The sequence below is a fragment of the Corythoichthys intestinalis genome, chromosome 17 (assembly GCF_030265065.1).
Source record: "Corythoichthys intestinalis isolate RoL2023-P3 chromosome 17, ASM3026506v1, whole genome shotgun sequence".
Lineage (NCBI taxonomy): Eukaryota > Metazoa > Chordata > Actinopteri > Syngnathiformes > Syngnathidae > Corythoichthys > Corythoichthys intestinalis.
Window position 1 is genome coordinate 42,578,895 of NC_080411.1, and position 23,578 is coordinate 42,602,472.

Genomic DNA, 23,578 nt, shown 5'->3' on the forward strand with positions numbered 1-23,578 from the left:
GCTAATTACTTGTCACTTTAACGTCACGTCTGCCCGTCGCTGATTGGTCCACTCCGCTGTCTGTTTGCTGTGGCTTGCTCCGTCCTCGGAATTTGATCCGCCGGACGGTCGCCAGACTCAATCGCTGGAACAGCGGTGAGTCTGGTATACCAGGCAAGTTCATTTCGCCCATTGATTTTTTTCCACGTTTCAAAATGCATGCATGGCACGAAAAATATAATGATTATCTTGAATACTCAAACAAATCACTCGGACTGAGACAGTCCTTCCTGTTCGTATGCAGTACAACTTTCGTACTTTTTCATTCCTAAATCAGGCATTGAATCACTGCATGTGTTGACTCTGCAACCGACTGCGAAGAACTGAAGCGGACTGTCGGGTGGCCCTCCAACTGCGTTGCGCAGTGAAGGTGGAATCTGACCTGTCAATCATTATGAAGTCTATGCAGAAACATTGATTTGACAAAATATACAAAGAGTCCGGTCTATTTTCTGGGATGGCACTGCAAGGAATTTCAAAGGTCATTGCACTTTTCTAAGTACTCCTCAAACGTCGCGAACACACGACAGCCCCTGTTCCAAGTTCTCGAAAATTGCTCCGAGTTTGCTGCACAAATCTCACCCAGATTCGTCAAAGTGCGTCCCATTTTGGGAATGTATTTGTGGAGATTGCTAAATCTGAATTTGCAACACTTTTGCATCCACCGACAACGCCATATTTTGGCATTTTGTGGCAGAAGGCTCAACCAGTGATGCATACACAAGTTAACTGACTTTCTACATCCGACCCCAGCTCGTGACGTAATCTCCAAAAATTGCGAGAATACCCGATCGCGACATTTGAATTTTCATTTGTAATTGACGACCCGTCAGACTGAAAATTAATGCCTATAAAAACAGTATGCAAGTGTATTATTTCAAAGCAGGTTTGGATTATGGAAGATTTCATTGTATAATTTTAATATCTGGGGTTAGTTTTGCTGTAAAATTTGTCCTTTAAATATCAGTTATCAAATTCTGTTACTAAAAAAAAAAAGTCTTGAACGCCAAAATTGCTATATTGTATTTGGCTCAAGACTACATATCGACATTTATAGGTCATACCAACTGCCTTCTAACTGTAACAATAGTAATAATAACTCATGTGATGAATGGATTTATGTGTGTCCATTTCCTTGCCAGGAGCTGCCACGTTTTAAAGAACTCGTCTTTGCTGACTTTTCCCGATTCCTTCTTGTGGAGAATATGTTTGAGGAAGTCGTGCTGCAGTCTGTCACGAAGGACATCATGATGGGTGAGGATTAAAAATGCTTAAGACCAAGAATTTAAATGTTAAATTATATCATCAGACTAAGTTGGACTGAAGGTCGAAGTGCGTGATTGACAACTTAACAGCATATCTCTGATATCTTCACTGAAAACATGAAAAAAAACATATATGCAGAACTCAAATCTCAACAAACAACTACTGTATTTTTAGGAATATACAGTAAGCTACTAATTTATGGACTTTTTAGTGACCTCCATTGTCCACCAACATTTGAATTTCAATGTAGCAGCGCATGTTCGGATTTCATTTTCTCACCAACCTTAGCTTTGTTTCCTAGTGATGTCATTCCTGACGCTACGTCTGTGAGAAGAGTTTTTTACATTCACATGCTGACTTTTTGTCAAGAGAAAAGAACCCAAGTGCCACTGTAGAACAGCGATTTATCAGAATTGAGTAAAGGGATAGCCACAGTTAGCTTCAACGAATCTGCTATGCTAGCACGCTGCTAGCCAATATGTTAGGAACTTGTCAAATGTTTGTTGCAGTGAATTTGGCAAATATCTTGATTATTTTTAGGCCTGTAAGAAGTTAGATTCCGATCTGCAGGAACCTGATTTGAGGCATTTCTTTCTTAATCGTGCCACTTGAGAGTAGGGTTGCCAACTCCCTAAAAATAAATAAATAAATAAGGGACACATCATTGGGAGAGCCGGCCAGCTGGATAACCATCACCCTTTAATATATATATATATATATATATATATATATATATATATATATATATATATATATATATATATATATATATATACAGTGATACCTCAGCTCACGAACGGTTAAGCTCACGAACTTTTCACCTCAAGAACATTAAATTCGCGAGCATATAGTCTCTGCTGACGAACTAGTTTTCGGCGGACGAACCAAACCACGCGGTCGAACAGCGCCACGAGAAGCTGACGCACGCTCACGGCGTCCCAGTTCGTCCCCTCCCTTTCGTTGAGTGCGGACGTGGTTTGTGTTTGATAGACATTTTGGACCATATTGAGTGTACTTTTGCTATTATGGGACCGAAAAAGACCCCACCACAGGCTAGCATTAAGCCTAAGAAGACATTAAAGAAAATAAGGTATATTTTTGTGTAGTTTTAAGGCTTATTTAGTAGAAAATTATGTTTTATGGGGACCTGGGAACGGATTATTCTCATTTTAATGGTTTCTTATGGGAAATAAATGTTCGGAAGACGAACTTTTCGCCTTACACACACTTTCTGGGAACCAATTATGTTCGTGAGCTGAGGTATCACTGTATATATATATATATTTTTTTTTTTTTTTGGTGTGATTGTTTTTATAATTATTATGTTATAATAATTTTATTCAAAACTGAAATAATTAGGTCAGAGGTTCTTAACTGGAGTTCTTTGCGTAAGCCACAGGGGTTCGGTGTAGGTTAAGAAACGCAGAGCCCTATTTTGTACGCTTACTAAATCTAGGAAAAGTGGCGTTTTCGACCAGGTTTTGGACTGGTTCGCCCTCTATCTAATGGGAGGAGAAATCAGTTTGCTCAGTGGAAGGTTGACTGGCACTCGGTATGAGGAAGTATAACAGACCTAAAGACGGCGTGAACTGCATAGATAATTTTAAAAAATATTAAGAATAATTTGCGTCATTTTACGCCATGAAAACAGTACGTGATGCAAGGATGCGACAATAAAATGAGAATGTAGAAAACAAAACAAGGTGCAGTGTGAAATGAAATGAGTTTAGCTACTTCGCGGTTTTACACTTATCGCGGCGGGTTCTGGTCCCCATTAACTGCGAGGAAAAACGAGGAATCACAGTATATATAGGTGAGAGGATGAGAGAGCATAATTAAAGACGCCATGATTTTAACGAGATATTATTGCGTATTTGCCTCTTTCCGAGGAGGGATTTTATGGGTGAAATATGGTCATATAACAAGGGTCGCGATGCAGAAATTGCAGACATCGAGGAGTGGTCGAGATTTTCTTTTTCATGTGTTTAGCCTTTTAAACGTTTTTTTCCATTTTTCTTTGTTTGGATCAATTATTTATCATCTAAAATATCGGGGAAAATGTGACGGTAACTAAAAAAAAATACAATTAAGCGATACTTATGAGGTAGATATCTGTGACTTATTTTACAGACACCATTTGTTTCATTGTGACGTAATTTGTTTAAAAGTGACAAATATGCGAGTGAATACATTTTTAAAGTATTGTATTTTAAACTAAATATAAAACATCATTTAATGATTCTAAGCTAAAAATGACATTTTGAATAATAAATATAATTATTTACCTTCTTTTTATTGCTGGGTTGAAACAAAAGCGGTTGTGCGACGTCTGTAAATAGGGGTTTCCAGGGTAAAATGGACGAATTAAAAATAGTTCAGGGGTTTAATGTGCCATGAATCTGCTTTGGCAGCATATACAGTGGGGAGAACAAGTATTTGATACACTGCCAATGGGTTTTCCATTGGCAGTGTATCAATACTTGTTCTCCCCACTGTAGACATTGTTTTAGCAAACACAACAGTTCTTTTGGCTTAAAATACAGCAGTTTATTTTAGAGAAGGGCGCAAGAGCAGAAACTGCTTTTTCAGCCTTGTCTGTTTTCCGCCATATATATATATATATTTTATTTTATTTTTTTTTAAGAAATGGTTTTCAAGCACTTCAAATATAACAATTATGAATTAAGTTTTAACCACTGAATTATTTTTAAACAAGAATAAATTAGAAAAATGCTTGTCTTTATTAAATGCTTCCTTGAGTGAGTCCATTCAAATTCACTCAAGCCGCTCACTTACACACAAGGAGTTGCCACGGCAACTGTTGAACAAGTTAAACGATGGTTGACGCATGCGTCGCGTTGAAGTTTCAGCTTTCAAGCGTCTCTGGCAAGATTAAACCTTAAAATCTGTCAATCATCGTTAACCTTAATAAGCAACTCCAGTGCTTACACTGCCTGACCAAAGCCATGTCTACACCTAGCAAGGAGCATCTTGCCCTAATGCGTCGGGAAAAAATCTGTATTACTGAGGCCCTATTCTCACACAGTTAACACAACAATGCAAAGAGAACTGGCATTCACAATCAAAACAGATGCACAAAATACACATAAAACTTAAACTCAGACTTTGGTCAAACTATATTTAAACATTTTAGCAACTCCTTTAGCTCAACAAATGCACTGGATGGCAATATTTAGTCACAATACACAAACTATGATACTGGGAGCCTTTTTCAGGAGTCTTGTGAAGACAACACTCAAATGAAAGTGAATCACTACCTTTACACCTTACACAGGGGTGAAAGTGGGCCAGAACGGTCAGGAACGCAGTTCTGGTATAAGATTCAGGGCAGGAACGCAGTTCCGGTATAAGATTCAGGCCCTGAATGCTATACACGGTGCTTTGATTCCAAAAATATGACGGCAACTATCAAAACACTATGTAAAAAAAAAAAAAAAAAAAAAAATGCTAAGCTGCCATACATGCATTTCATCTCCATGAAGAAAACAATCTAGCTACTAACATCAGATTTACATACAAAAGTGTTAACAACAAGCATAATAACGTGCTTTGTGTAGCGAATCCGTTTCCACCGATATTTATTATTTACTTTATTCCACGGACGGCATGGAGGTTTCCCTAGCTGCTGCAGTTATCCGAGTCTGACGATGATGAGTCACGTCAATATGCCAGTGCACGCAGCAAAGCAAAACGCCTGGACTCATTTATCCGTTCAGTTGGCTGACATACTGACATGTGATCAGCAGAGATAGTTAGCTCTGATTGGTTCAAATGTGCATGTTTTCTAGAACAGCAACAACAACAAAAAATTGAATTGATGCGACAAAAAAGGGCGATGCAACAGAAAATGGATCAAATCTTTAAGAGCAAGGAAAAGGTTGAGGGAGGCTTATCATATTTAGTTTTATTTGCTCTGATGGGGAAGTTCTGAACATCTTAGCTGTCAATGTGCACTTTGGACTTTTATTTGTTCATTTATGTTAGGATACTTATTCATTTTCTTATGATTTAAAAAAGTCAATGTTTGCGCGATCTTCATAATATATTCCATTTCACTCTGCATTTCACTCTGCATGATACAAGTCATTTGTACTTATTTTTCTGATATCTTTATATATTATATATAATTATATATATATATATATATTTTTTTTTTAAAGCAAAAGTAAATGTTTACATTAACTTCAATTTTAACATACATCCTATGTTCTTAAGTAGTTAAAATTGAGATTTGGCATTTAGTATGTGAGGAAATGAGGGAAAATAAAAATTAGGAGATGGAGGTTGGGGTTGTTGCTGTTTTTGTTAAGTTTAGTTTGCAAATCATTGAAAAAATACAATTTTGAATGAAAATCAATTTTTGTATGTGTTATGGAAATAACTGTGCCAAAACAGTTTTGTTTGAATTTCAGTAGTTTTAAGAGGTTTGAACGCCCCCCAAATGAAAATAAATAAATAAACACATACGTACGTACATACATATAATTTCTGGCTCCGTGGCGACCTTCACGTCGGGGAGTTCCGGCAAGAAATTCTAGCCACTTTCACCCCTGACCTTACATAGTTAGTGACTGTGAAGTACGGCAGCATAGCCCTGCGACGTCAACAACAATGGCGAGCTACTAGTTTATTTTTTTATTTAAAATTTTGCTAAATGTATTAAAACGAAAATATTAAGAGGGGTTTTAATATCAAATTATTATTAGGGCTGTCAAACGATTAAAATTTTTAATCGAGTTAATTACAGCTTAAAAATTAATTAATCGCAATTAATCGCAATTCAAACCATCTATAAAATATGCCATATTTTTCTGTAAATTATATATATATTCTGTAAAATAATTTGTTGGCATGGAAAGATAAGACACAAGATGGATATATACATTTAACATACATACATAAGGACTGTAGTGGGCATTTCACTCCACTGTCATTTAAATCTGTCTATGCTGTCCTCACTCCGAAGCGTCTATTTTTTCCAAAGATAGACAGCTAGTGAACGACGCCTTAATAATCAGACTTCTTGCTTTTTCATCTGATTTATTAATAAAATGGCCTCAAACCATTGTTCTCTTTAGACCGTAGTGAAACTACAAAAAAAAAGTATACAAGCATTGCATTAGCAACAACGTTAGCTTAGCACACTATACAGGTTCACTAAACATAAACAAAAAGCGTCTCATACAAAAAATAGAACATTTCGCTTACTAACATAATATGTACATTCTTTACAACAACCATACTTACAGACAAATCTTGTCCAAGGATCATATAAGCACAACATTACAACGTAGGCGTCAGCCCGAGACGTCGTGCAGCCATATTGAACTGGCAAGAAAGCAATAAACCATGTCGCAAAGCGACCACAAGAGTTCGCTGTTAAACAGCACAAAAACCTTGCTGTAAAACTTACCAAAAGGCAGAATACTGTCTGAGCGGGACATGTGCGTTAATTGCGTCAAATATTTTAACGTGATTAATTTTAAAAATTAATTACTGCGCATTAACGTGATAATTTTGACAGCCCTAAGTATTATTTATTATATCTTTTAAGAACTACATGTCTTTTTCAACCGTGGTTCCCTTTAAGAATCCTTGTTTAAAGGTGCGCATGCGTGTGGATGATAGGCCAAACTGTGGAAACCCTGTGTAATTCCCTCTCGAGTCGAAATCACGAACCAAGTGTTTTCTCTTTTACGGGCTTTAATCACAGAACTTGATTTGCCGTGACAATGCCGTGAGAACTGAAGAATACAGATAAAAATATACATAAAGTCAGATCACATAAATATATACATTAAGTCAGATCATTTTCACTCTACGCAGATAAATGTATGTATGAAGTCAAATTATATTCACACAGAAACATAAAACACAACATATGAATATAAAACTACACCAACAGAAATTATCAATTAATGCAAACTAACAAATAACACAAACTAAATTACCTCATTGGCCACTTTACTCCAGAGGAAACGAGTTCAGCTTCAATTCTTCGGTGCACTATGCACTTGAGATGTTTCCTTGTTGATCTTAATCAGAGGTACTGAAAAGTTGTCTGTACTCTAGTGGTGTTCATCAGATACTATAATAACCCGATGTAACGCTTAATAGTGACCCCTGTCAACTCGCAGCAGTGAACTTTAGTTCTCACCCCATATGAAAGAAATTAAATGCTTAACATTACACACCCAGATTAAAGAATTATTTATTTTTATTTCTATATTCTGCCTTAATGGCAGCTACACCCTGCTACGTGTAAACATTGCCCAAGAAAAGTGGCAGGAGCGAGAGTGAGAGACTACGTGATCGGATCAGGACAGCTCTATAAAATACTATATTTGCGATGGACCGAGGAAGTTTGAAGCGTGAAGTCGCGAGGGATCACTGTACTGGACAATTCTGTTTTTTAAGGGACAGTTGGCGACCCTACTTGAGAGTAAGACAAAACTAAACTGTCATGCTTCAATATAATCTCAGCCTGAGAGTCATGCCTTGAATGTTTTTTTGTTTGCTTCTCTTTGTCTAGCTGTGAAGGAGGCTGCTGTCCAAAGGAGGCACAATCTCTACAGAGACAGCATTGTCATGACCAACAGCGACCCCAACCTCCACTTGCTCGGCGAAAACCCCCCAGTGGACTGGGCCACTAAATTCGGCAACGGTGAACCAGAAGGCTCCAGCGGTGACGGTGACGGAGGATCTGGAAATAGACGCAAGCAAGTTGTGTCCATGATCCAGCTAGATGGAGTACCACTGCCCTACGAGTCCTGTATGGAAATTCCAGGTGTTGAGCTCATCCCCGAGGAAGATACCGTTGTGTCCGATCATTCCGAGGAGCCGTCTGAGGCCGACCTGCACGAGGGCCCCAAATCTCCAGATAGTGTGGAGGAAATCCGAGATCTGATCAATCCAGTGATGGAAGTGGTGCTACCAGAAGAAGTCAAGAGTGATGTGACAAATGGGATAGTCCCAACATTGAGTACCATCACACTTGAGGATGGAGAGCAGGAGGAGGTGAGCCACGTCACCGCTATAGTGGAGGACATCCCTCTAAAATCCCCGCAAGATAAGAGATCGGCAGAGTCACTCCTTCAGCAGCTCATAGGAAACAAGAAACAGGAAGATAAGGAGGAAGCAAAAATTCAAAGAGCTATTGAGGAAATCGATTTAGCAGTGCAAGGAGAGAGCGAACAAACTGTGGAGGTTTGCGCGGAAAAAACGGATTCGTCACCACAGCTTCCATTAGATACAGACTCCAGCCCACACGAGGAGCCTCAGCTTGTCCAAAAGGAGGTCAACGGCAAGGAAAGTATCATTGACCCTGTTGAAGTGGAAGTTGGTGTAGCGTAGGAAGACAAACAGCTGAGGATGGACATGCTTTGGATAGAGACTTTTATTGTATCCTTTCCTTGTTGATGTTGCACACCTCAAGACCAGTTATCTCTTCCTGGAGTCTTTAAGATACGAACGATCCTGGTAATCGGTTCTTATGTATGCAGTTTAATTATCCCCCACAAAAGCGTCCTTCGTATTTTGTGTGTGACACTGAATGCACCGTATGTGATTTTTTTTCCCCTATTGCTTATTTTTCTGCAGATAACATGTCAGCATAAAAAATTGTGGTTAAATGAGATGATTGAAAACCTTGACGATTTTGCAATAACGTGCTCACAGGGCATCCTTCTGTTTAACAGCAGGGGGTGCTGTAGTATAAGCCTTTGTATGTTTATTCAAATATGTTTTAACTACTACAGTTTTTGAAATTTTATCTATTTTTGTAAGTGTTTCTGTATTTATAATATACAAGTACTCTATAATTAATGTGTCTGTTAAACCAATGGCTGGCTTAACTCATTGCAGTAGGTTCCATAAACGAGAACATTAGCCTTTATATTTCCTCGGCTTCATTATATGTACATTGTATCAAACGTTGCGGGTGTCTTCTTGAGCACATTTTCTTATTTAATTCATTGGACTCAAAGGTTAAATTTGCTCAACTCAAATAAATGTTCGAATTTTGTAAGTATTTATCACATAGGTGTTGGCATGTGTAGCTAAATGAGTCGAAAATTTCTTGCTGGAGAACAAGCTTGTAAAATTCTTGATCTGGGAACCTTGAGACGTCATGACACATACATTATACTGCAGGACAAATTTTCCATGGATAAATTATGGGATGTGTTTCATTTGAAATGCTGAGAAGAGAGTAGCACATCCTTCTCTTTCCATTTTAATTTTTACAGCTTACATTATAAAAATCACTTTGCATTTTGGCAGATTTGTCTCAACTCGTACATTGCAAGATTTTAGATCCTTTAACTATGCAGTGTTTTTAGCAGAGGGGAACACTCGTTTATTTATTCCTGTTCCTGTGTGATTGTGCTTTTACAAGTTGCTGTCTTGCTTTTGTCACCTTGAAATATGTACAATTATTGAATAAAGTTATTTCCTGACCAATATTTTATTGTCAGTGTCATCATTATTTTAGTAGTAGTGATAGTGTGGAACCCTAATTTAGGATGCAGTTCCCTTATGCCAGGGGTCACTGACCTTTCTGAAGCTGCATGGGATACTTCTTGGGGACAGATTTTAAAAAGACTGAAATAATAAATCAACAAATTATTTGTTTGTAATTGTACTTATCTATGTGAACTTGTGAAGTCTTAACCTTGTTATTACAGTCCTGTTAATCTGCAAGTTTTACAATGTGTACTGATAAATTTGTGCCACAGAGAGGCGCTATAGGTCACGTAAAGAATCTATAATAAATCCGTTTCAGTCAGCAGTTTCACTGTATACATGTATGTATGGAGGACAATAGGTGCCAAAATTAAAAAATAAAAATGAAAATAAAGCTTGCTATGAATACAAAATTAAGTAATAGGATTCAAAATTTAAAATAATTGCAAAAATAACTATTTAAATACATTAATAAATAAAAGTAAATAAAACTGAAAATGATATTAAATACTATATATAAATATATATATATATATATATATATATATATATATATATACATATATATATATGTATATATATATTGTTATTATTATTATTATTATAGTATTTTATTGTTAGGGTATGGAGGACCAAAGCTGCCAAAATTAAAAATAAATACATAAATAAATAAAAGTGCTGACAATGAAATATATGAGCAAAGCACTTTTGTTTATTGATAGTTGAAAACTTTACCCAATTGACATTTAATGCAATTCTTTTTTTTCGTATTTGATTCCACATTTATTTGTGTATTATTACCTTTTAAAAGTAATTTTCTTGTTTTTGTATATATATTCATTGTTACTTTTGCTTTTATTTAATTAGCTATTTATTTACATATTTTTGTATTTTTTTCCTACATTTTTTTGTATCCCTTATTTTTGTATAATATTTGTTTTTATTTAGCCTTTTATTGATTTAATTTTTAATATTTTTATTTTTAATTTTGGCAGCTTTGGTCCTCCATCTGTACAGTGATATGACAAAGTATCTGAACCTTTTGAAATTTCTAACATTTCTGCATAAAATCACAATCAAATGTGATCTGATCTTTGTTAAAATCACACAGATGAAAAAAAAAACTGTCTGCTTTAATTAAAAACACCCAAACATTTATAGATTTTCGTGTTTTAATGAGGATAGTATGCCAACAATGACGGAGGAAAAGTAAGTAAGTTAACCATCACATTTTACCTGTATGAGTATTCTGCGCTGAACTCTAGGCGTCATCTTTGGTGGTCTTGGGAGAAAAGCAACAGTGCCAAACTCTCTCCATTTGTAGACAACTTCTCTGACTGTCGATTGATGAAATTCCAGAGTTTTAGAGATGGTTTTGTATCATTTCGCAGCTTTATACAAATCAACAATCCTTGATCGCAGGTCTTCAGACAGCTCTTTTGACCGAGTCATGATGCACAGCAGGCAATGCTTCTCATTAAGCCAATTCTTACTAGGTATGTTTTTATAGTGGGTAGTGCAGCTTTAAACCGCTCATTTGGGATTGGGCACACATCTGACTTAAATGGTTTGGTTAAATTGATGTTTAAGTCTCCTTAGGCAGAGGGTTCACTTATTTTTTCCCCTTCTGTCATTGTTTACATGCTATCATCATTAAAATATGTAAACCTAAAAATGTTTTGGTGGTCTTAGTTAAAGCAGACACTATTTTTTCATCTGTGTGGTTTTGACAAAGATCAGATCACATTTGATGGTGATTTTATGCAGAAATGTGAGAAATTCCAAAAGGTTCAGATACTTTTTCATACCACTGTATGTGCTTGTCTATGTGATCTTTTGACTTGCACATCTGGAACGAAATGTGTTAAATTAACTCACTGCACTGGCCATTGACAGTGATGGACGTCCAATCATGTGCAGGGTTTAATTATGCGGGTCATTAAAATGCATTAAAAGTCATGAAATTGATTTTGTCAAAATTCAGGCTTCAAAAAACATTAAACTAAATATTCGAGGCATTCAAAAAAATTGTAATCTTGAAGGTTGACCTCAGATTGACTAATAAAAGAATTGTTAATGTCTCAAAAACGATAGCAGCACGAACGGGTTTTTTTTTTTTCCTTTTCAGCACAAACGAGTACAAAGGAATGACATATTCTATATATAAATTAGCGTCTGATTGGGGGGGGGAAACTTCACGGAGTTGAAATGTACACACACTTATATTGTGGCAGCCAAGAACTTACATCCGGTGACTGATGTTGAAACCGGAAGTTGACACGCTATTCAAATATTGGAAACTTTACAGCGCTCACAGACTCACATGTGCCGACCATGCTCGCGGACGAAGAGCAAATTCACAACATGCTGAAAGCTTTCCCATGTTTTAAAACTTTTTAGAGGCTTGCTAAAGTTTATCTGAACGACTGAACGTTATGTTAATTCGATCAGCGAAAAAGAAGCCTCTTCTATGTTACCCGGACTCCATATCCAGTAGGCTAACGTTAGCCGAAGCAGTGGTGCATCATGTTCAGACTTGTTCCCTGGCACCGCGAGGGACCTTTCACGATTCAAACCCAAGACTTTTTTATTAATTGGATGAGGCGGAAAAAATGAATTACCACTTCCCACAGCAGCTTTTCCCTTCATTCTACAACTCTGGACCGCCTGAATTGACGCTGAAACATTGTGCTGGAAATTGGGGCAGTTATGATGGTGTCATACTTCAGGTTTGTGAACTGAATACGTAAAAACTACTTCTGCTCACTTTGATTTGGTAGAATTTTATAAGAACTGTCCGAATTTTTTGTTTTTGCATCATTTTATGGCACGTCAAATAGCCTACTTGAATTTTCGTCGCCAACTACATGTGAGGTGCCGCTCAAAATGTGACACCTGCTTGATGACAGTCTTGATTGCACTTGGTAGATAAAGTATTCACACTTTGTGCTTACGTAGAATTTGTAGTACTGACAGTATTTTCAAAGACTAGTAAATGTAGAACTGCTGACTCAATTGAAGTACAAAAACAAAATTGGTCAATACATTCAAAATCGTGTTTTACATCTTTTGTGCTCTCACTGATAACTTTCCCACAGTTTTACTGACATTGTGCACTGACAAAATAACGCTAAATCTCATATACTCCAGATTCTACACTAAGAATAGCTTTAAAGTGACACCAATTATGAAAAATCTGATTGACAATAATCAATCAATCAATCAATACTTATATAGCGCTTTTCCACAAAAATTTGGCTTCAAATTTGCTAACATGTGCAATTTGCAGGGCAATATGACAGACATTTTGAATCATATAAACATTTTTAATGGGCTCTAACTGGCAGAGAACAAAAATATTGGATTTCCCACCAATTTTATATTCTGCACTCAGCTAGTTTTCAAATGACTCGTTATGCATTGTGTGTGTATTTTTAATATAGTTTGTGTTTTATTTCAGAATAACAATTTATTGCATTTGAATGGGTGTTTTTATTAGGATATATTGTCACTACATTAGTGGTTGAATTGGGTAACACTTTAACACCTAAGCCTATTTTGTCAGATTTTCCATGCCTTTGATGTTGCCTTTATATTTCAAAGAAAAAAATGTTCACAATGGCCTTTTTTCTGGACACCATAACCTTCATGTCCATTCTGTTGTTTTCTTCACTTACCAATTATAATCAAGGCAAAATCTTTTATCAAAATGTGTAATATTGATGTCCCATTGACAACCAAACATGCTCGACCAGCTGTTTTGAACTTCGATAATATTCGTTGTTAAGATAAACATTCAAAAGACAAAAATAAGACTGAATAGTTAGGTTTGACAATTTAATGCAAACATCAGGTATGGTCATAGGCGTTTTTGGCCTTTATACATACTACGGTTAAAACAGGTTATTTAAGTGCAAAATAGTGAAAATATATATGTATTTATATTAGGGCTGTCAAAATTATCACGTTAACGTGCGGTAATTTTTTTAAAAAAATTAATCACGTTAAAATATTTGACGCAATTAACGCACATGTCCCGCTCAGACAGTATTCTGCCTTTTGGTAAGTTTTACAGCAAGGCTTTTTGTGCTGTCTAACAGCGAACTCTTGTGGTCGCTTTGCGACATGGTTTATTGTTTTCTTGCCAGTTCAATATGGCTGCATGACGTCTCGGGCTGACGCCTACGTTGTAATGTTGTGCTTATATGATCCTTGGACAAGATTTGTCCGTAAGTATGGTTGTTGTAAAGAATGTACTTATTATGTTAATAAGCGAAATGTTATATTTTTTGTTCGAGACGCTTTTTGTTTGTTTAGTGAACCTGTATAGCGTGCTAAGCTAACGTTGTTGCTAATGCAATGCTTGTGTACTTTTTTTTGGTAGTTTTACGACAGTCTAAAGAGGACAATGGTTGGGGCCATTTTATTAATAAATCAGATGAAAAAGGAAGAAGTCTGATTATTAAGGCGTCGTTCACTAGCTGTCTAGCTTTGGAAAAAGTAGACGCTTCGGAGTGAGGACAGCATAGACAGATTTAAATGACAGTTGAGTGAAATGCCCACTACAGTCCTTATGTACCGTATGTTGAATGCATATATCAATCTTGTGTCTTATCTTTCCATTCCAACAATTTATTTTACAGAGTATATATATAATTCACAGAAAAATATGGCATATTTTGTAGATGGTTTGAATTGCGATTAATTGCGATTAATTAGGATTAATTAATTTTTAAGGTGTAATTAACTTGATTAAAACTTTTAATCGTTTGACAGCCCTAATTTATATATATCATCGAATACAAAAAGGGTTTGGAGGATATTTCTTTGTGAGGTTAGGTATTGTACCCAACACAGTATGAACAGTGTAGTGGTGTGAGAAAATATCGAAATGGCTATATATCGTGATACTTTGTATCCCAAAAGGTTATTGATATGCTCCTGCCAGGAATCGAGATATCGTTTTAAATAGGTGTCAATGTCTAAAAAAAAAAAATAAAAAAGAACCAACAAGTTGCTACCAAAATCTTCCAACATAATAGTGTCTCAGTTAACTCTAGGGCTACATTGACGGTGCTCGACACCCAATCCATTTAGACTGGGAAAGTTCGTTCATTTGAAAACAAAGCTTTCAGAGTCATTCTGTGGATTTTCAGGGCATTTAGAGGTCACTTGCGTTTCATTTTAGGGCATTTACAGGTCATTTCCTGTTGAGTTTGAGTCACTGCCTATTAATTTGGGTGATTCCCAAGTCACTTATAGTTCTGTAACTCAAAATAAACAGGAAGTGACCCATAGAATATCCCAAAATAAACAGGATGTAACTGAAAATCAATAGGCAAATTACCTTAAATGGCCCCAAATTACCTTATTGCCTGGCATTGGCTGCTACTAACGGCCATAGACGTTCAACTGTTTGAAGTGGGAGGGATGGCAGGAATGAACGAATGTTCATTCGCTGCCACCCTCCCATTTCAAATGGATTGGACGTTTACTAGTGATGAACGAATGTTCATTCGCTGCCACCCTCTCAGTTCAAATGGATTATACGTCAACTAGTGATAAACTCATTCCAATTTACAGCAGAAGCTTTTTTTTCCTCTTTATTTGTTGTTTGTATAATATCCTAGAAGGATTTCCTGATCAATGTATCGCCATGTCGTCATATCGCTATCGTGAGCTTTGTATCGTATCGTATCGTGAGGTACCAAGAGGTTCCCACTCCTACTTTTGATGGGCTCAGTTGGAAGAGAACAAAAATAACATTGGGTTTCTCACTAATTTCATATTCCGCTTCAACTTTTCAAATGACTCGTTATGCATTGTTTGTATTATTAATATAGTTGTTTTATTTCAGAATAACAATTTATTGCATTTGAATGGGTGTTTTATTAGGATATATTGTTAGTACATTAGTGGTTGAATTGGTTAAAACACCAAAGCCAATTTAGGCTAAATTTGCATGCCTTTGATGTTGCCTTTATATTTCAAAGAAAATGTTCACAATGGTTGGGTCACTTTTTTCAGGACACCATAACCTGCATGTCCATACTATTGGTTTCTCCACTAAACAATTATAATCAACATTTTGGACCCAAAAAAACAAAACAAAAAAATCCCCAAATTTTTTATCAAAATATGTAATATCGATGTCCCATTGACAACCAAACATGCTCGACCAACTGTTTTGAAGCTTGGTAATATTTATTCAATTTTTTAAGATAAACATTCAACAGAAAAAAAATAAGACTGAACAGTTATGTTTGACAATTCAATACAGGGGTCCCCAAACTAGGGCCCGCGGGCCGGATACGACCCGCCTCCACATTTGGTCCGGCCCCCTGAACAATACCAGAGAGCATTTTGATTTTTTTTTTTTTTTTTTTTTTTTTTTCCAATAGTGTTATTTATTTCCTGGCTTTTTTGTGTGAAGAACCCAGAGAGGGTTATTATCTATTTAATTAATAGTGTTATTATATTATATAATTATTTTTATTTTATTTACTTTTGTTCCGTGAAAAATCCAGAAAGGGTTATTTGATAGTGGCTTTCTGAAAAACAATAATTTTTTACATTTAGGCACTCCTGCAATCGTCACACTTTTTCTGTTACAAACTGACCCCGGCCCCTCGTCAGAGAAGGGAAAAGTCATGTGGCCTTCACAGGAAAAAGTTTTGGGACCCCTGATTTAATACAAACAGCAGGTATAGTCATAAGCGTTTTTGGCCTTTACACATGCTATGGTCAAAACTGTGCAATACTGTGCAAAATAGTGAAAATATATATATAAATCATGGGTCCCCAAACTTTTACTTGTACGCATTCCCAACACCTTTATCAAAGTATATACAGTGGTATGAAAAAAAGTATCTGAACCATTTCGAATTTCTCACATTCCTGCTTAAAATCACCATCAAATGTGATCTGATCTTTGTCAAAATCACACAGATGAAAAAATAGTCTCTGCTTTAACCACCCAACATGTATCGGTTTTCATATTTTAATGTGGATAGTATGCAAACAATGACAGAAGGGGGAAAAGTCAATGTTTGCGTGATCTTCAAAATATATTCAATTTTACTGTGCACAATCTAAGTCATTTGTACATAATTTTGTTAATGTATGGTGCTTATAATAATAATAATAATGCATTTTATTTGTAACGCACTTTACATTTGAAAAACAAATCTCAAAGTGCACATTGGCAAAAAAAGAAAATAATAAACAAAATGCAAAAGACTAAGAATAAAACAGTAAAAGCAAAACAGACACAAGCACAGATAAAATCAGATACCAATCAGATTAAAGTAATACAGTCAAATAAAATTAGCTAGAATAAGCTTTTTTAAAAAGGTGAGTTTTTAGTCATTTTTTAAATGCATTATATTGTATTATTAAAAAAAAAAAGTACATGTTTACCTTTACATTATCATTGGTTTTAGGAGGTTTGGATCCAAGTACAACAAAGGAGCAATTGGCTAACTTGCATTGCAAAAGTCCTCTAGCAAGCTGCTAGCGTGTTTTTGCAACGCTCTTAATAAATCGTTCAAACAGGTATTCCCACAAAAAACTGCTTAATATACCTATAAAGTAATATATTAGGAATGCATAAAAAAATCAACAAAAACTTACCTTGAATTGGTCCTAACAGGGAGCATCTGGATTCAGCCATGTAAATGAGTTATATTCTATTCACTGTTGCCACTAGATAGCAGTGTATCCACCCAAATCAATACAACTACAGGTTGTCCCTGGGTTACGACGTACTCGACTTGCGCAATTTCGACTTTATTACTATTTTGTCTGCAGTCAGCTTTTTTTTCGTCACATAAACAGTACCTTATTGTACCTCCCAGTATCTTATTTTTTACTTTACTTTATTAATATGTCGTGTTCGTTATTCTTTAATTGTGAAGTTGCTCAACTTGACAAACAGAGAACAAGGCAATTGTACTTTTTGAAGCTTTTGACTTCCTTCACTTTTCACAATTTTCTAAAGCTGTAACACACGTATGTACACTTACTGTATGTTCATAATCACCCGCATTTTAACAATAAAACACTTGACACAAAACTGTTGCTGTTCAAACGTCTATATAGTCTAATCAATATGTAAATTTAGTAGATTAAATTAGCCTAATTTGCCTAACAAAAGTCCATTAGCATAAATGCTACAAATGCTAACGTATTTATAATTTTCACAGCAAATCGCTCACACGTAACTCCATAAACTGGAGCTGTTAACTTAATTATAAATGCATACACAAACATATATTAGCTGAAACAACTTACAGCCTGATGTGGGCCAAACCAGAGCACAACTATCCTTTATCCATGTCAGACATCCAAGTCTGCTTTTCAGTCATACAAGGTGATAGTCAAGCTAGACCCAACGCTGCCACCAGAGGGCAATGTATCCTAAATATCCAAAATACAATACTTTTGGACAGTTATTTTGAGATTTAGTAAACAAACCGTTACAATGCCAATTAAATTAAACAAATCCTTGAACCAGCAACATTTGATCCGAAGCTTTATTTCTAATCAAATTACTCAAGTTAACCGATTAATCGTTGCAGCACTATTGTGATTTCAGGGTAAATCTGGTACTCCCAGCAACTGGAACTTTACATCCAGGCACCGTGTAAAAGGGGAGGTATGGCATCACAAGGAACCAGTACCAATTCCCCTCCTCAAACCCAGGAACTGTAAGTGACAGCTCATATTTACACGAGGAGAAAAAATTGTTGGTACTGCTCTGTTAACGAATGAAAAAGAAACACACACAAACTTTTGAATAACTTCAATTTATTTGTTTCATTTCAAATCTATAGGCTTCATTTGGCCTTCAACCCCTCCTGATCCACTCGACTTCACGGAGCATGTGAGTGTGCTCTTAAATCCAGCTTGTTTGCTCCAGAATGTTTTTACATTTTCTTTCAATTTGTTGTCTCCAGATTCAAAACTTTTACTTGGATCATTGCCAGGAGGCCTTCGGATGCATCAGTGAAATTCTGAGGGACCAATTCAATTTTAAATACGGAATGTCAAAGGTGTTTTTGTTTTACAGTATATATTACGCATCCGTTCATTAATTTAGTCCGAAACGACAATGAATTTCCGTATTGGCCCGAATATAAGACGGTCCTGTTTATAAGACGACCCCCTCTTTTTCAAGACTCAAGTTTGAAAAAAGACTTTTTGAACACAAATTTTTATACAGAAAATATTTACAGTAAATCTGAAACAAATGATTATAACAACATATTTGAAAGAAAAAGCATGTTATTTTACCTCATTCAAATCTTAATATCTGAAAATCTAAATATGTAAACTAAAGTGCAATCACATTCGTAAATGAATGGATTTTGGTTTTTGAAATGTAAATAAACCAATCTATTGTGATAAAACAATTTCTGTCATATTTCAATGCAAAAAACACAGTCTGGTATTCGGGCCAATACGGTATATATTACTGAAGGACCTTCAAATCTATTTCATTGGCTCACTCTCTGCGCAGGCTAGTCAAGCAAAAAAGCCTTTCTCAAACACTTCAAATTTAGAAGCACTTAAATGTTCAATGTTATGCCTGACTGACTGGGGCATGGGAGGTCGCTCGCATCAGGGGGTGCCGAGGATCTTTTTTAGTTTTTCCATCCAAAAACAGCTGTTTCGGTCCAAATTTGTCATGTTTTCTCCATACAAGGTGTACACAATGTTAGTGTGCCAAAAAAACGATTATTAGATGGATCGAGATTTGACACGTGAAGATTCGATTACGATTCATAAATGTTCAAAAACGATTTTTCCCTGATAACTTTATGACAGTCGCTCGTAGCGGAACGAAATTCAAGACACGTCTGCCGTCCGGTCACCTGTAACGGAGTCACAACGTTATGATTGCTGCAACTGAAGTTACTGAACGAGAGATTTGCTCTTCTTCAAAAGACTCGAAAATAAATTTGTGTGTGAGACATGTAGGGACCCGACTGTCACGCTTTGGGTCCTCTTCTGTGCGCAAGTTTTTTTTTTTTTTTTTTAGAGCGAGAGGGGAAGAGAGATAGTTTGTTGCTCCTTGTCTTTCTCCAGCAGTAGGTTAGAGTCGTGTTAATTGGAAAAAGTCCCTAGTGTTTTGCTAAGTCCCGTGTCCATCTGTCAGAGGTGAGTACACGAACCCTCTTGTAATGTTTAGCTTTCATTGTTGTTGTTTTTGAGATGTTACTGGTTAGCGCAGAGTGCTATGCTAATTAGCAACTTTGCTAATAAATGTATTTCCATCCCAATTTGTGCGTTGTTTGGTGGTGTACAAAAGTTGCAGAACGTGTAAAACCAGGATTAAGTACAGCGGTAACACTTTAAACATGCAAAATAGTACAGAAATATGTGAAAACAAAGTATGTTGGTTAAAAGAAGTCTCATTTCTGAAGACACTTTGTTTGTTACCAGAAAATGTGGAATTCATTCCATCAGTTAAATTTTATTGTTTTGTTGTGAGAAATAAGTACTGCCTTTCAAACGGCAAATGTTTTTGTACCTTTTTGTGAAAAAGTGCATCTCAAGGTCAGCTGTGTGTTGTATAGGCATGTTGAGAAATAAGTACTGCCTTTAAAATGGTTAATGTTTTTGCACTGTCTTGTAAATAAAAAATAAAAAAAATAATAAAAAGCTTAAGGGCAGCTTTTTGTTGTATGGGCATGTTTTCATCGTTCCTGTTGAATCATTCGGTTATTTTAAATAAATAATGGACATAAATTTGTTTGGCTATTAATAATGTATGATGCATCGATAATCGTGATCAACGTCAATACCTTGATCATTGTTCAATAATCAAATCGTAGCACCCTGAATCGTAATCGAATCAAATCGTCGGGTACATTAGATGGCACGCCCCTAGTTGGTATATGAAAATGTCATGGAGTGTGAACATATGGCCGAAACGATGTAGCATTGTCGTCCGTAGTCGACGAAAACTGGCATTTGTCTCGTTATGTTCTATTCTCCCAAGCCACGTTTTCAGCTTGTCATAGTCATGAAAAAAATTGCTCGGCGACGAAATAATTTCCTTATCGTCATTCTGATAACTGATGTTTACACACCAATGAACCTGTACAGTGAGGAGCAGAAGTATTTCCACCCCTTGTGATTTTGCAAGTTCACCCACTTAGAAAAATAGGTAGAGGTCTGAAATTTCAATCATAGATGCATTTCCACTTATAGAGAAATAATCTAAAACAAAACTTATTTTGTATGATTTTTAAACAATTTATTTGTAATTTACTCGGGTTCCTAAGTATTTATACCCCTGAGAAAATCAGTGCTAATATTTAGTGCAGAAGCCTTTGTTTGCAATTACAGAGGTCAGACGCTTTCTGTGGTTTTCACCATGTTTTCAAATATGGAAAAAGGAATTTTGGCCCATTCCTCCACACAAATCTTCTCTAGATCGGTCAGGTTTCGGGGCGTTCATTGAGAAACACGAAGTTTCAGCTCCATCCGAACATATTCTATTTCTATTGGAGACTGGCTAGGCCACTCCCGAACCTTGATATGCTTTTAACGCAACCACTCCTTGGTCAGCTTGGTTGTGTGTTTCAGATCATTGTCATGTTGGAAGATCCAGCCACAGCTCATATTCAGGTCTCTGACTGAGGAAAAAAGGTTGTGGCTCAAAATCTGGCGATACATTTCACCATTCATCCTCTGCTTTATAGAGTACAGTCGTACTGTCCCCTTTGCCGAAAAGCAGCTCAAACCATCAGGTGTCCATCCCCATACTTCACAGTGGGTATGGTGTTTTTGGGATTGTACTCATCCTTCTTTTTCCTCCACACAAGACAAGTAAAGGGGTCTCATCTGACCACGTGACTTTCTTCCATTACCCCTGTGCATCATTCAGATGGTCCCTGGCATACTTCAGACGGGCCTTCGCATGTACTGGCTTCAACAGGGGAACCTTCTGAGCAATGCATGATTTTAAACCACTGCACCGTAGTGTTCTACTGGCAGTAGCCTTTGAAACTGTGCATCACGCTCTCTTCAGGTCATTGACCAGCTCCTACTGTGTAATTCTCAACTGAACCCTCATTTTTCTCATCATGACTGATGCCCCACGAGGAGAGATTTTACATGGAGCCGCGGTCCGAGGTAGATTATCAGTCATGTTTAGCCTTTTTCATTTTCTCACAACTGCTGCAACTTTTGATTTATTCTCACCAAGCTGCTTTCCAATTGTCCCATAGCCTTTTCCAGCTTTGTGGGGCTCAATTTTTCTCTGGTGTCTTTTGAAAGCTCTCTGGTCTTTCACATGGTAGCAGTTGGATTATGACTGTGGGGTGCACAGGTGACAATATTGAGCTCAAACAGGTGGTGGTTGGTTACTCGTGAGGTATAGGTGGACTGTTTTTTAAGGTAGACTGACAACTCTTTGAGTGTCATAATTACTGCTGATTCTCAGGGGTACAAATACTTATGAACCCCAGTAAATTACAGATAAATTGTTTTAAAACATCAGACAATGTGATTTCTGGATTTTTTTTTTCCGATTATGTATCTATGAGTGGAAATGCATCTATGATTGAAATTTCGGACCTCTGGGGTGGGTGAACTTACAATATCACCAGTGGTGCAAATTGTTCTGCTCTTCACTGTATATTAAAGAAAAATGTACCAAAAATAGTAAATCACAAAAATTCAACCACAGGTCCAATCAATTCTGAAATTTCTTGATTTCACCAAAAATAGAAGTATTTTGGGGTGTAGTCATTTATTTTGGATGCTCTACATGGTCTTTTTTTGGGGGGTGGGGAGTGCTAATCGTTGGTTACTTGGCGGGAAGACATTATTGAAAGACTGACCTGTGTTGTATTTGCATAACAGAATGACAGATGGAGGATAAAACGCTTCCTTGGCATGCTGAATCTGCCTATGTAAGTATCACAAAGCACTGACTTTTGAAATGAACCTCCGACAAATATTTTTAGATTTCCTTTCGCTTTTCAGATGTCACCAGGTGTATAGATCCAGACCATTACAGGCGTTCAGTGCCCTTCTTTCAGATGTTGTGCAAACCGTCCCGCCAGAGCTGTTGGGGTCGCTGTTGTACGAGGAACTGATGGCGCAAAGAGACCGCCATCTGTTCTTTGAAGGGGCCACAGGGGGCGCTCTGAATTTTATTCCCTTCTCACAGGGCAGAGACTCTCAAAATGGCTGTCTGCTCTACCCTGGAAAGCGGGGAATGAACCATCTCAGTATCCTTCAGCTGAATGGTTTCTTGATTTAATAGTTTTCATTATAAATTTTAAGAATCTAGCTGGTGACTACAGTGGTACCTCTACTTACAAACGTCTCTACATATAGAATTTTCAGGTTAAGACACGCCTCAACGGGAAATATTTTATCGTTACCAAGGGTGTAGGTTTGCGTAGGGATGGTAGGGGCAAAACACTACCAACTTTTCAGGATGCTCAAATTGTCCCCACTAACTTTTAAGCAATCTTATTTGCATTATATAATGACTTCAGGTATATATGTCTTTTAGATTGTCTTTCCATATGTTGTATGGATGAAATTTACCCTGCTATTATTAAGTGAATTATTCTCATTACCTTCAGACTTACATTTACCCCTTTTTCCTGCTGAATGTGCCGCTCCATTCCCACCCTTCCCCTCAAACGCACATTTGATTGGCTTATGACTAGACCCCCCCTGCCCTTACGCCCGCGTTCCCAACACAAACGCGCACACAGAACCTCGACAGAAATACATGTCTACATGCTGTCTCCTCCGCTCC

At 36.7% G+C, this 23,578-nt stretch overlaps 2 protein-coding genes across 2 annotated transcripts in view; both read left to right on the top strand.

The window, feature by feature from the left end:
* Positions 1–9,788, top strand: part of niban2a (niban apoptosis regulator 2a) — a 94,788-nt gene extending 85,000 nt beyond the window's left edge. The window contains exons 13-14 of the mRNA XM_057818283.1: positions 1,182–1,293; positions 7,859–9,788. Of these exons, the coding sequence (XP_057674266.1) occupies positions 1,182–1,293; positions 7,859–8,679 (933 nt within the window). The 3' untranslated portion in view covers positions 8,680–9,788. The remainder of the gene's footprint in view (positions 1–1,181; positions 1,294–7,858) is intronic.
* Positions 9,789–12,090: 2,302 nt separating this feature from the next.
* The window catches only part of taf1c (TATA-box binding protein associated factor, RNA polymerase I subunit C), a 31,937-nt gene continuing 20,449 nt past the window's right edge, over positions 12,091–23,578 (top strand). Inside the window, exons 1-6 of the mRNA XM_057819670.1 lie at positions 12,091–12,518; positions 18,386–18,497; positions 18,624–18,673; positions 18,747–18,842; positions 22,666–22,715; positions 22,789–23,036. Coding sequence (XP_057675653.1) covers positions 12,402–12,518; positions 18,386–18,497; positions 18,624–18,673; positions 18,747–18,842; positions 22,666–22,715; positions 22,789–23,036 — 673 coding nt within the window. The 5' untranslated portion in view covers positions 12,091–12,401. The remainder of the gene's footprint in view (positions 12,519–18,385; positions 18,498–18,623; positions 18,674–18,746; positions 18,843–22,665; positions 22,716–22,788; positions 23,037–23,578) is intronic.